At 40.1% G+C, this 15292-nt stretch overlaps 1 protein-coding gene across 2 annotated transcripts in view; it reads right to left on the bottom strand.

The window, feature by feature from the left end:
• Positions 1–15292, bottom strand: part of LDAH (lipid droplet associated hydrolase) — a 127846-nt gene that overhangs the window by 8646 nt on the left and 103908 nt on the right. For both annotated transcript variants that reach the window (XM_075086717.1, XM_075086718.1), the window contains one exon: positions 8405–8487. In XM_075086717.1, coding sequence (XP_074942818.1) covers positions 8405–8487 — 83 coding nt within the window. The remainder of the gene's footprint in view (positions 1–8404; positions 8488–15292) is intronic.

The following is a 15292-nucleotide window of genomic DNA, read 5'->3' as shown; positions in this document are numbered from 1 at the left end:
TTGGGTACATTATTAGCAACTAACTAAGAACAGTTTTATAACAGCAAGACTTAGGGAACTTTATTTGATGCTGCCGTTACTTTGTCTGCTTATTTCATGTGCAGATGGTGTGTGCATTCTGTGTGTCTGTGCCTGCAAATCCAAAACTTCAACACACAGGTTTCTTAATTAGAAAATGCCAACAGAATTCAGAATTGTTTTCAAAATGCTTCCCTATTAATGGATTATGCAATAAAATCTAAAATCAGGATTGCAATTAAGGTGTAAATTTTCAGTGATCCAGATGGTAGTACAGGGCCTATGAATGCTGACGGATATTTGGCTGTCATTTGTGGCACTGACGGTCTCCCTTTGAATGACGAAATGTCTGTGCTCTTTGCCTATGCCACACAGAGCCACAAAATATACAGATGTTGAGATGTTACCCAGTTTCCTATTATACTAAGACAGATTCATTTTAGACATATTTTAAAAAAAGTTTCCAGAATCCATATGTTCTCATCTTCATTTTAACATGAGGAGCTTTGCTATTGCAGCACGCTGGCAGGCATAATTAACAGACCATGTGTAACCAGAGGCACATGGGATCTTCATTAATGGTAGGAAACACTGGCGTGCACTATATGATCTGCATGGATCTGTACAGTACATATTTTCCTGTGGACTGTACATGGCTGTAAAGCAATCCTGAGTCAGCACAACCACTGTACCAGCAATGGAAAACTGATGCCAACCTAAGCATTCAAAAATGGTGAGTCAGGCCCCCAAAATAATGAGACTAACTTAAAAATAAACAGATTTACAAAACAATAAATAGAAGGTTCTTCCTATTTTTCTTCTGGGCTTAAATGTCTCAATATTTGCATTTTTTAACTGTTCTGCATGAGGGCGAGAGGATTATTTTTTGTTCTTTTGCAATATTGAATGCTGAGACTTCCAGTTTTTCCTGACTCAGAAGGGAAATGGCAGCTACCACTGGACATGACAAGGACTTTATATGATTCCTGATGCAATACCCTGCTTGTTATGAGTGAGTAAAACATCTCCTCTTTCAGGACCTGATGATGAGGGCAGAGTAAAGGGGATGTGGGTTATCTTCGCCTGCCATTACATACTGTTTTCAAAATAGTTATGCAAATTCTGAGTTTCAAATAGTGTTAAAATAACAGCCATGTTCTCATAAGCTCTTTTACCATTAAAGTGCTCAGAAGTATTTTCAGCCCTTGCTCCTGTAAAATAAAACACAAGTCAGAATAGGGCTCTGTCAGCCTAGTACCCTGTAATATGGTATGTGTACTCCGACACTGCACAATGATGGAAGCTGCTAAGTAAACATCAGAAGAATCTGAGATTCATATCAACAGGATGTTTACATTTTAAAGAGTTTCTAAGAAAATAATAAAGATTTCCTGCAGTTGACTCCATTGGCACTTGTTTTAGTATGTATGACGGCTCACAGAAGTATAAATTACAGAGATATTTCTTTTATGCTTCTTCTGTGGCTGTCATAGGTCAACACTGAAAAACAAATCCAAAAAGTTAAAAAATTGAGTTTCCTGTATCTCTCTGGAATTTGGTACATGTTATAACAACTTTAGGATTTTATTACATTGGCAAGCACCACTCCAGCTGATGGCAAAGAGCGAAGGACTGATCTGTGTGGCACATGTGCAATGGCAAGCAAGACTGTACCAGTGACCTTGCTGAAATCCTTGTCTCCGATACATTAACTTTTTATCACTATTACTCCCACATGCGTTCACTGGATGAGACAGCAGCTTCTCTGCATGACATCTCTCAACAGCAACGAGCGAATAGTTTCATTTGCTTTTGGAGAAAACTAGTTTAAAATGCAGTGGCACAGAATTAATTTTAGTTTCAATCAAGGTTTATAGAAAATGACTTATCTTCTCTGGAATTATGAAAGTGTCCCCACGTTATCCTCCTGCCAAAAGAATAGTATAAACGATATGGGAACACTGGTTTGGGACACACTTTTTTTTTTGGACTTGCTTCAGTTGTACTTTGGCTTTACTAATCAGTTTCTGGGAAGAATTCAAAGAGCTGGCGTTGCCCTAGGAAGCCCTAAATGCTTTGGGATCTGGTTCTCCGAGACACCGTCTCTCTCCCCTCATGATCCTGCTGTGGTTGAGATAAGCCAGTTTGATGGCAAGGTCTTTGGAACTTGCTTCCCAGCTTGTTTTACCAGAATTGGGATTTCTCAACTTTCCAAGGGCAGTGCGAAGCCAAACTTTTTCTGCTGGATCACTTTGAGAGGAGGCAGTACTCAGAGAGTACTCACTTTGAGAGGAGGCAGGGTACACAATGCTGCTTTTAAATACTAACTGTAGGGGTTGTAATAGAGGTGTAATGGGTAGTTCAAGTATTTATGGTGATTTTATTTAACATAGGAACATGGCCAGTTTTGTTAAACCAACATAAATAATACACAAAACCAACTTCCCTGTCTGGAAGGGGAGTGGGGAAACATTTTACTTTCAGAGAAATTAAGATGCAAAACCTGAGACACAGCCAGGCAGAGCGGTTACTTTGCACATGGTTCAGGATGACACCTCTCCCTGTGTCAGGTACGGTGTTCTAGCAAACGGGCAGGGCGCAGGCTCCCCGATTCCATGCTTCTGTCAGTGTTAACTGGAAATCTGGTAAATCGAGGAAGGGGAAAGGGCTTCTCTCTAACATTGCGGCAGTTTGTTAGCAATGCTACCAGCAGCTCTGCATGTAGATTCAAGAGATCAAGTGAGGCCACTTCGACTTCCACTTTCTCACGGATAACAAAGGGTCAAACTCAATGCAAAGCAAAAATTTGCTTTTAAAAAGGATGCATCAACAAAACAGGGCAATTAACTTATTTATACTGTATCTATGTTACTTTTAAACACTTAAAAGCATTTTGAGGGTATACATTTAGAAGTGTCAGAAACACGAATATTTCAGAAGTCAAGACTGTATAAATACCAAAATAAAAACAAACAGACCTGAAACCACTATTTAAGCCAAACCGTTACTGGGCCAGATGCTTCCAACCATATTTACTGCAAACAGTATTTCCCTCTGAATATCAACCTGACACTTTCTACATTCAATGGTACTTTATCTAAGGTGAATCAGTCAGATCTCTCTTGCAACAGCAGGATCAGCCTCTGGCCAAATGTGGCAATTTTGTTCACTGACGTGCAATGAGCTCTGTGGTAGAGGGAGGGAAGGTAAGCGATTAAGGGGTAGTAAGGGTTGGACAGTAACTTCTTAGGTATTGTTCAGACGGCTGGGGAAATACTGCTGTCTTTGCTCATTCTGTGCAGCACACACCTTATACTCATCCCAAAAACCCTGGAAATTCATGTCATTGCTTCTTTATCAGAATACCACACAGCATGAACGATGGTAACAGGAGCTCAGTTATAGAAAAAGTGAAATATTGCAGATAAGTATATTGTGGTGCATTGAACTTTTTGAATGCTCACTGGGATCCTTTTTCCACGGAGGAGAGAAATTGCTGGTCCCTGATCAGGCATTCTGGGTGCTTCAAAGAGAAAGTTGTTTTTCTGGTTTAATGACACAGACAACAAAACCCCCAGGCACATGTGCAACTTCCCTAACTTCAACTCTGCACCTCCAGGGAGCACAGGCCAAAAAGGATGTGTGTGAGACCAGCCAAAAAAGGGGTGTTCTTGGCTTGAGGGAGCACTTTGCACCTATTCAGAAAGAGTGTTTAGAAGGTTTTTCACAAATGTAGGCAAGCAACTCACTTAGGCTGTGGGCAGGCACAGTATCTGTAGTATTCTTTTAACCACTTATCTTCAGATCATGCTCCTCTCACTGGGAATAATTACTAAACTCCTGTGGACGTCTACAGAGACTCAAGCAAAAAGCACTGGGCAACATCAAACCAGTTGCTTCAGGGGTCAAATTAGTTCTTGGTTGCTCAGTTTTAAAAAAGTTTCTCTAGCAAAGACAATTTTTCAAAATTAAAACCTAACGCTTTTCTGTGGAAAGACTTAATTTTTGCTATTTTTACTCTAAATCTCTGCATATCACTGTTTTGTTGATACTCTTGGATAACACATTTTTAATGGTATTACTGATGAGATATAAACTTGTATTACTTTAAATTCTGAAGATACCACTGAAATAAGCTGGAAGGGGTAAGCCTATATTTCATTAATTTTTTTTTTTTCAGAAGATAATTTCTTCCACACCATTTAAGGGCTGTTATAAGCTAAGCCCAATACAGACTTCCTCAACCAAGAAAATAGGTTCTTGTGCCCATGAACTTCCAGTTTACATTTTTTCCCATTTGATTAAAAATTATTCTTCTCTGACAACAGTTTTTCTTCATCTTTGTATCTCTACTTCAGATGTTTCCTGTCCTTTTCCTTACGCAATCAATGTATTTGCTACACCCGACCACTGGCAAAACTAAACTGAAGCAGCATATAAACTTTTTTGGTTCAACGTGCTAACCAAAAGCATCATGACTTTCAGCTGCTGGAGGAGATGATTTATGGTCTTAAGAAATTATGAACCACTACAGAAAGTTCACTGCCAAACTGATCCAAGACTTCCCGAAATCTGTGGGGGCTCTTCTACTGATTGGATGGGCTCTGGAGCAGATTCTACACGTAAAAATAGGACTAATGTGTATTACACATGAACTAATGAACAAAACATATCCCAATAAATATAAAATCTGAGGGGTGATTTTTTTAAAACATAATTTCCTCTGTAAGCACCCTAGTTTTACCCTTTAATGCAATATCTTCTCAGTTACAACAGGGTTATAAATTTACTTGACAGAAGGAGTCAATAAGGCTAAGCATGGATGTGGCATGGTGCAGACTTAAAAAGTTAAGTGCTGTAGAGAGCCTCTTTACGGAAATATCATTGCCCATCATAGGCACGCTACTGTATGCCCGACATAACCATTTTCCCTTTCCTTTTTAAATGTTTATTCTATTTGTAAAAGCTCCATGATGCTCAATGCTGATCCATCTTTTAAGAATATGGAATTACACCCACTTCCTTTTGTGTAAGAATTACAGTAAACTTCCTCTAGTACAGTAGTATCTTTACCTCCTGTTTCTGTTAGGAAAGGGAGTTGGTGGTATAACCCACTAATAATAATTAAACATCAAAGCTGAGCAGATCTTATATCTGTATCCCCCACCTTACTGTTTGGACTATGTGATTTATCACAACTCCCCGTGTCATTGCAATAAGAAGCCTACATTTATGTACTGCTTGATCTAGATGAACAGCCTTAGAGCCAGTTTTTAAAATGCTCTATCATATATTATTTTGTTAGAAGACAGGTCTCTTTCCTCCTCATACAGTTCCACTGTTATTTAAAGTGCATAACTTCTGTCTTTAGAAGATTATAAGTGAAATACCTCACTTAATTATCCAAACAATATTCCAGCTCCCATTCTTTCAACATAAATCTGAGCAATTAGCGTTGTTGCACTAAGAATCTGGGGTCTGGAGATAAAATTTCTCCTGGTCCCTAACTAGTAATAATTATAGTTAAACCTGGGCATGGAAAGATTGGAATAATTTAGTGTCTCTTCTTCTTTCTTCTTCAGATCACAGAATGCAAATAAGATCCAGAAATAACTTTGCTATTTCACAGCAGCTGGCAAAGTCAGGTGTTAAGATTGGCTTTTAGCATATGATCACAGTGACTACTAAAAAGAATAAATTTTTTGAAGTGACAGCTTGCCAGTTCTATAGCAACTTGGACTATAGCTCCTGTTTTTATAAACTTCCAACCTTTATAAGTTAAGCCCATTTTTATTGTCGATACACTTCAAATTTAACATAATGCCAACTCAAAAATTTTTCCTTAATTCTTACATTCCCAGAAATTACTAGAAGATGAAAAAAGAGAAGCATTTAGCTTCATTTTTAGACCTGCTTTTTCTTCAACTTGCCAACTGCTTATAAGCTCGCTTCAGCTTTTTGTTTTCTTGAGTATGTTTGCCACTTTAAAAGTATGAGGACGTAGAAGAATCAATAAAAGAAAGTTAACACAGGTTTAAAAAAGCTCCTGCCTGCCAAGGCCATGCTTTGATTGAAAGAATCAACAAAAGCACACATGAAGCAGACTAGGACACCTGCAAACTCTTACTGTTGGCTGTGGGCCTTCACTCAGTATAAGAAATAAGTATTTTTATAATGTGAAGCATCTGAGTAGACCACCTGAATTCACTGGAGCTGCAGCTGATTGTCACCACTATCGTTCTCATCCAACAAAGCTTTTATGCTTAACTTCAAGCACGTATGCGTGTGATTAACATTTCCAAAAGCACCTGAAGTCCTGATCTTGCAAACTCTTCACTTTTGTACCTTGACTAATGGTAACCTGCAGTCCTACCCTCAGTTCCAGGGCACTAACAGGCCCTACCAGCCTCGCCTGGGACCCCTGCCCACACCCCCTGCCCATGTGTCCAGGGTCTCCATCTCTGTCCCTTGCCTTCAGTCTCTGCCTCTCAAGCCACATTGTAGGAGTTCTGTCGATAGCCCTGGCCCTGGCCCTGTGTCCTAGGCTGACATCTGACCTACACTTTATGTAGCTTGTCGCCAGGATGGATCCCACCTTGCAGCTTGCTTTCCATCATGTCTTTGGCCATGCCTCTTGGATGGACTTTGGATCCACGTTGTAGCCTTGTCTCTAGTCCTGTCTCTGGCCCTGTCTCCTTCTGCTCCTGACTGGATTCTCTGGAGGGACACTGGACCCGGTTCACTGCTTTGCCTTGTCTGGGACAGCTGATGGACCCTGTTACCTTGCCCGGCTCGGGTGCGGTGGGACTGGCCCCTGCCTGGTGAGGGCACCGCCTGTGCTGGGTCACCCTCAGCTCATGGTTCCCTTTCCCTCAGGGAGCAGGCAGACCCTGCAGCTCCCTGACACTTGGAGAGGTGATTCAGTCAGTAAAATCATCCATTTTCCTTGAATTCATTGGGCTTTGGATCAACTTGTGGAAAGTTTTAAGACAATTAGAATATTTGCAGTCTGCAAGATCAGTTTCTTCACCGAGACTCCTCCGAAGTGCCGGAGAACTTTGAACACTCTGCAATAAAAATGTGAGAAACCAGGCATGCCTAGTGCAGTGTTGTGTTCCTTTTTCACGTGTGCTAGTTCAACTCCTTTAAAAAAATTAGAACTGAAACATCTGAATATACCTTTCCAAGTGCAGAGAAGGCAAACGGGATAAGTAAAAAATAAATCCATTTTTAGTCAAAAAAAGAATGACTGATTTATGAAGTGAACTTTGTACCATATCTATTTATAAGGCACAAACTAATCTTACAGAGATCGAGGACCTCTGTCCTACAAAATTCCATTCCGCAAGGAAAATCTCTGCCAGTGCAAAGTGCTGGAATCATTCTTCCAGCAAAAAGACAGGGATGATACGAAAAATGGAGGTAAGGAAGGGGACACAGTAGAATAATACATTATACTGATTATCTACTCACACAGAGGCTACACCAAAAGCAGTTTATTAAATGTGACAGTTTTCTGGCTCATAAGCCATCTGTTGGAGTTGCCTGACCATAGCCTCGCTATTACATTCTCTCAGCCTCCAAAACAGGGTGACCACATCAAAACTCTAATTAGGAACAGTTCGTGGCCTGTGCCAACCCCTGTACCGTGCCTGGGAGTTGACTGGGAGAATGCTACCGGTCCAGACCAAAACTACCAGGATCTCTTTCAACAATAAATCTGAACAGACAAGAAAGTTCAGTGCAGGAGAAAGGTCCCCAAAAGCACTTCATTTACTTGTACAGCAGTATATCCAGTCTCCGAGGACTGCACTTTCTGTATCTTTCTCTTACACTACAGTCAAATGGCTGAAACTGTGGAGCCATTATAATTTTGCTGACTCCTCTCTATTATGTTTTGATGCCATGGAAAAATCTAGCGCCTGCAGAATCCCATGATATTAACTGACACCACACAACACAGATGGGACGTGTTCTGCTTTACCTGTCCAGCAGCAAAGTCAGAGGACTTGGTCAATCAGTCTGCACTCATGTCCTGGCTGGCCATCTGCCTGCCTGTTCAGAACATAGGTAACTACTGGCCTCACTGGGAACCACATCTCAGGCTTAGCCAGAACACAGACTCCACCAAAGAAAACATACCAGATGGGATACTACATGTGATAGAGGCGACCGCTACATGTACAAAGGTGTGGATCAATGACATTTTAATGATCAGTGACCCCTTTACTTCTCCAAAGTCAACTGAATGACACTAACATAGAAGTAGAATCAAGTCTGATGAAATTCTGGTTTTGCACAAATATAACTGGATGTAATATTTCCTCATGCATGTGGGCATCCCATGCATCCCATTTCACATGAAATCTGAGGATTAAATAGTTACCTTCTTTAAATTTTGCTTTATGGTTGTACTGTCTCTTTCCACAACCTTCATCATTTCTTGGCTTGCCATATACAAGATGTTAGCTGCAGAAAAAGAAACATTCAATAATGTAATTACGCAGCAAATATTTTACAAAAAATAATACAGGCCCAACCCTGCAAAAAGATAAGGCACCTAGAGCAGTCATCATCTTGACAATCCAACTGAAAAGAATCCCATTGATAAAAATGGCAGAATTTATCTCAACTAAATCATCAAAAAGGCTTATAGACTAAATTAAGTCACCCCCCATTAATTAATTCCATAATTCATGGGAAGGGAAAGACACCTTTAGATCATAACTCTATCCATCCATCTTACAGACTTCTGAATCAGCCCATGGTGATGACTCTCCCTCTATTGACTAGTGAAGGAACTTTGATGACTACCCTTCACTACATAGTTATAGAAAGGTGTAAGTAAGCATGATAAATCACCCATCAAGTGTTTGCAAGCGTGGGCTTTTAAATACAAAGCATTCATTAAAAGGCATTATTAATCAACAGACAAATTATTGACATTTCAATACACAAGTCATTCAAATATTCAACATAACAAATAATAAAAGTAATGGCAAATACAAGTATCATTGAAAACTGCAGGCCTGCATAATATTGATGGTACTCATCCAGACAGGACTGGACCGGACACCAAATGTCTAAGCCTTACCTTTCTGGAATGTAAAGTATTAAAAATGGCTCAGTGCAATTTACTGTGAGTTGGTCTGCAAGATACTATCTCAGAGACATAAATGATTGAGTCTAATGTTTGGACACCTAATTAAAAGCAGTCTAATTTTATGAGGTGTTGAGTTCTGGCAGGTCCAATGTATGTTAGACAGCAGTGGGAACTAAGCACTTCTGAAAAGTGGGTCAGTTTGCCTGGATGCCTAAATATTCATAAATTTAAACATTTTGACACAGAAGGATCACACTGTGCCCACCTAGCCTGGCTTCTGTTACAACAGAGCCTACAGAAGCTCAGCAAGAAATTTCAGCACACAGTCCAAAACCTGGCTTTGAACAAGCACATACCTGTCAGATTATGAGTTTTACTGCTAGAATGAACCTCATGTATTCAGCCGCAGAATCAAGAGTTGCTACTTGACCATCAGTGTTGCATTACGTCTGCAGAAAGTGAGAAGTCCTCCAAAGGGTGTTCGGACTTACCCAGTTTTAATAGGGGCTATCCATTTCTGACTTCCATTAGTGCCGTACTGAAGAAATGTGCAGATATCGCTATCCAAAGAATTAGCGTGTCTTTCACTCTTTTTTTCTGCCCAGTCAGCTTACTGTACTAATAAGATGGCCAAGCCTCTCCTGTCCTCACAGTCTGAAGCCTCTGTGCTTGTTGGATCACAGAAACATTCATAACCTATATGTGGGAATGAAGGGCAATATTCTTCTTTCTCACCAGTTTGCAAAACCAATGGAAGACCCTGAATGGCTAAATTACCTTAAAGCATTTCAATTACCAGGTCCTAAAATGACCAAAAGTATTCTGAAATACTGAATCCTCTCCTGAAAAACAGGAGAAAATGGAAGGACTCTGACAATTTTTAAAATTTGAACCAAAGAAGTTTTGTGCACAAATAGTTAATGGCAGCGTTGGATCTGATACTGCTCTGAGACAGAAGTAATACATTCTCACAATGTGTGATAAGGGAGGAAATGGCAATCACATAGGTCTTCGGTGGTGACCAAAACATGAAGTTGGCTGAATTCCAGCAGTGCTCTAAGGAAACAGAACATCACCAGAGAGATGAGTGATGGCTCCAGAGATCAAATGTTGAAAGACAAAGCCACTGCTTTCAACTGAAAAAAAAAAATAATCCTAGAAGTAGTATCTACTTCTGAGCCAGCCAAAGAAGATGCAATTCTGTTATATGCCTGCAGAGCTCTGTCTTCTTCAATTAAACATTGAACGCAGCTAGTGCAAGTTCTTCCTTTCCTGGACAAGACAAAAGGGTAGCAGATGTGACATCATATACACAGTCCAGCAAATTTGCTGGTCCCATCCTATTCTATTGGGCAAAGGGGCCTCTGTGCAGTTTTGTGTCTAGCAACCTGGTCATCTAATCCTGTGGTGCAGCTGGCAAAAGTCTGCCCATCCACAGCATTGTTAAGTTCATGCCCTAACACTGGTCTTTTTCTCAGTTCAGCTCCAAACACTGATGCATTATACACCTTTGTTTTTAGAAGGACACACATCTTAGAATGCACCTTCAAAAGTCATCTAGGAAAATCTTAAGTGAAAGGTATGAAAGACAATGAGGAATTCCGTAAGTATTTCATTAATTTCCGATTGATTTCTGTTTCTAAAGTGGCAAATATGACTTTAATGCTCAAAACTCCTACCAATAAATGAAGCTAGCTGTCTGTCAAATGCACTGCTCTGTGTCAGAAGGAAAGGCAGAACGTGGAGAGCTGCCCTTGCTACCCTAGGTGCTGGTCCTTCAGGTGATGGATGTGGCTTACTGTGGATTTATGAGATTTCACAAAGCACTAAGTGCAAAAGGCTGGATTTGGCAAGGTACCTGTGGCAACAGCACTTGTACCCAATCCATTATATGAGGATTTTAGCATTCCAGGCCTTATGCTTTCCAGTCCAGAATAAGGTTCTTGTTAGCAGGACACAGTGGATAGCCTACCTGCAGCCACAACTTTTGCCATTACCTGGCAGCATCAGCAGTGGATGGTAGGTGGGGATGAAAATACTGCTGGCCATCAGTGCAGAACCTGACTCGTAACAGTTCATTCAACTTCACTGGGATTCTGCAGGCAGCTCTCCACCTTCGGCTCAGTCATACAGCAAAGGTGGGAACCGTAAACAGTCCCCTGCTCTTCTCCCACCTTACTGGTTTCTTTCTCCTACCTCTTGTTCTTGGTGGGTTCAGCTCATGTTTCTGAGTTGCTTGTGTGTTTTTCGCAGTAAAAAATAAGAAGTGAAGTGGAATTCACACACTTAGTAAATAAATGTAAAACTGTAAGACAGCAAAGGACAGTACTTCTAAAGGAACCGTCTCTGAAGGCTTGTGTACTGTGCAAGAAAGGGAACCAGGAAGGCAGGATTAAGCTAAACCGGATGAATGGCAAGGTTCAAGAGTCTATTTCAACCAAACAGAAATCCTTCAAATTTTGGAAACATGATCCTAGGGAAGCCAATAAACAGGAACTTAAACTTCAGCAGGCGTTAAGTAAGAGGAAATTGCGAAGAGCAAAATTAGGTTTCCAAGAACAAACATTAAAAGATTTAAAAATAAACAATAAAATATTCCTTAGGTATATCAGAAACAAGAGGCCTACAGCAGAATTTGTACAGGCTAAGGGAGTAGCTAAAGAAGATAATTACACTGTTTGGAAGCTAAATGATTTTCTTTTTTTTTCCATGCACCTTTCTTGTTCAAAACATTCCGGAGGTTTCTGCTCTCTATAATCTTTCTGGCAATAACAGTGATTTCTCTTTGGGTAGTGAGGTGTCAAGAAGCAACAACAGTGGAGAACAGAGAATATATCAGGGCTAGAAGGTACATTTAAGAGTTTTGAAAAACCTTAAATACAGAATTGCTGAGCTTTCTTAATGATCTGGTCAACGGATAAGTAGTTTATTGATAGCATTTGCACAGGACACTAGCATTTGCTAGTCAGTTTGTGAGGACCAGGCAGTGAGAAACGTGAGAGGGACCTAGAGGGAGAAAAGAATCAATGCGCTAGCAAATGAAACTCCAACTGAAAAAATGGCAAGCAACATGCAAGCAGAAAAAACCCAAGATATTCTTTTCCCTTACGAGCTTCTAAGTTAATGCTAGGAATGGAATCAGAAACCCAAAGACCCTCAAGGTGACTGTTGTTCATCGTGCACATTTGCTGAAAATTCCAATAAAATTATATATTATGTTTCATAAATAACCGGAGGATGATGATACAGAATTCTGCAATGCCGCTGTATAAATCACATAACATGACCACACCTGTAGAACTGTGTGTGCTGACAGTCACAACCTCCGTGGAACATTGCAAAACTGAGACTGGTGGTGAAAACAGCCAAAGAGGTACAATTAAAGATGTGTTGTTGCCATTATGTTCATGATACTTCACAATACACTGTTTTTCCCTCTCTTACAGCATAATACATTAAAATGCAAAGCAATAAAAGGAATCTTTTTTTTTAATGTCATATGCAACTAACTGAGTCCTACTGCCACAAGAAACTGATAAGCGTACATATTTGCCACATTCACACCTAAGCACGCTGCCCTGAGCTCCTCTAATTGTAAATACAGTTAATGTAATTAACCTTAGGGCAAATATCTACAGAGGCCATGTAACTTATACTTCCAGCAGCCTCTCCTTTCAGGTACTGTTCTCTGGGTCCGCTATCATTCTTGCCTGTTTTCCTCTGGATACATCCAGTAGCTCATACTTCACTTGTACTTTACTGACATGGTATTTCAGCTTATGCTGAAGAATGTCTCTCACTTCAACAGCAGAGCTGTTCCCACCTCTTCACATGTACCGAGATCATCTCTGTCACTCTACAACACGACATGTTAACCCACATCAGGTTGTGACCCACGATATTCCCAGGATTTTTTTCCTGCAGAACTATTGCTTAACCAGTGATTTACCATCCTTGTATTTAATTTACAAAGAGAACAACATGGCTTTTTCAGGAATGACAGCATTCTCCTCTCCCTGCCTGACCACTTCTCTTAACTCGAGAAGGTCGTTTTGGTCCCGTCCCTCTCCAGCAGATCTGCAGCATATGTTAGCATGGTACAATCTGTAAACTCAGTAAACACACACTGTATTCTGTCAGTCACATCCCTAACACAACTACTCAATAGTAAAGGAATTAAGATAAGGCTGCCACAAAACCTTACTAGCTACAACTTTCCAGTTTCAAAAATCGTCCTGAATCCCATTTTCCAAACAGTCATACATCTGTCTGGCTAGTAGTTGTTTCAGGTATGTCATATTTCCCAAACTTTGTTATAAGAACATAACGGGAGACACTGTAAAAATCTTCATTAAGGTCAAAATAACCTATATCTACTGCTTCCCCCTAATCCATGTTTAATGTCTATGGAAAGCTATATTGCATTATCGAGCAGGAACAGTAACCTTCTCTCTTGCTGCTGTGGAATGTCAAACTGGGCTTCTTCAGAAAAGCTATTTTTCTCAAAAGCTCAGTCACAAGTTCAGGGAGAAATCTCTCTGCTGTTTCCTAATGGTATACTCTGCTAACCTTGGCATTTTTGTTTTTTAATTTGGTTCTTTCCTTTTCAAAAAAACTTGTTCTGCTTCCTTATTTCATGAATACTGAACTGCTTTTTCAAAGGAAATAACTCAGAAGAATCCACTTGCTTTTTGTGTGCAATTAGAAAGCCATCTCAGAAGGCTCCAAGGGACTGTTACTGTGAACATTTCAGCAGCTCTGAAAATCAGGCTGTGAACTGGGCACAACCAGAAGCTGAGACGTACAAGACAAATAGCCTCTGAAATCTTTCACCAGGCTATACAGAGGAAGGTCATCTTGTGAGATTACCTCGTCAGTGCTCGCTACCTGGTGTTACAGTCTCTGGAAAGACTTCCAACCTGTGCTAATGCTTGCTTTAGCTGAAATCCTCTGAAGGTTCCCAGAATCATTACCAAGAGACCTGGAAAAATGTTTATTGGTTTTGATTGTCGTGATTTCAAGTACAATATAAAATGCAACCTAGAGTGCACACGCTGAACTTCCTGAGTGATGAAGCTGTCCCACTGAAATCTGCAGAATGAGTCAGTGCACGAACTGAAGCACACCCCGGAGTCTGTAGGACCCTGGCTCAAAATGGGAGCGTGGAGAATTCCCATAATGGGCTGTGCGGAAGTTGTATCGGAGTTGTGACCTCGGTGTCCATCATGAAGTTACAGTGAACATGTAGCCCAATCTGTTTGGCATTCACCGCTACATCTCACTACTTGTTGACGAGAGAAATATCTGGGGTTTAGTAAAGACAAAATTAGATTGAAAATAGTATTGTAAAAAACCATTACATGTGAAAGATAAGACTGAATGTGGGATGAAAGGTCAGGAGGCTTAGAATTTTTCTGAACTATCACAGCAGTCCTCTGAGACCCTGTACAAATTACAAAATCTGTATGTCTCAGTTTCCTCATTTTAAAAACATGCTTCAGGCTGTTAGGACAATGAAGTGCTTTTTGTAGACTGTCTTAAAAATACTTGAAGTGAAAAGCACTGTGTAAACATAATGACTATTAATTAGTTCTTGAAAAATACATTTCTTTAACAATAATGAAAATTACAGAGCTAAACTGATCACGTCCCTTTAGAATTGCCCACTACTACCTTTAACATTGCATTTTACAGTGAGCAAATAACAAAAATCTTCAAAGCTATCCCATGAAGAATGCATCAAAACCAGAGCTAAGGGCTAGAGTGTAAGCACCCAAAGTCAAGAGGTGTCTCTGTGAGAAAATGGTACTTGTTGAAATTCAAATCTTTCTCTAAACTTAGTGAAGCCAGAACAAAAGGCTTGGAGGATGCAATACTGCGCACACATACACTTCTGCATACGATCTGCTGCCTCTTTGCTTTTAACAGGAATTCTTAAAGTGATGATGTTAAATATCTGAAGGATCAGAACTGTCCTGTAGTTTGAACTAGGTGTGTCTTACATCAATCCCTAACTGATATTTGATTCAGCTTTAATAAGCAGATCTTGCCATTAAATGAAGGTGTATGCATGTGTATGCACGTGTGCATGCATGCATGTCTGCAGTGTTTGCATGGGCTTTATGAAAAGTTATGCAGTTGATATAGTTTTCTACTGAAAGCAAGCCAGTT

Source organism: Phalacrocorax aristotelis, chromosome 3, assembly GCF_949628215.1.
Source record: "Phalacrocorax aristotelis chromosome 3, bGulAri2.1, whole genome shotgun sequence".
Classification (NCBI taxonomy): domain Eukaryota; kingdom Metazoa; phylum Chordata; class Aves; order Suliformes; family Phalacrocoracidae; genus Phalacrocorax; species Phalacrocorax aristotelis.
The sequence above is the reverse complement of the archived record's forward strand: the minus strand, read 5'-3'. Positions and strand labels throughout refer to the sequence as shown.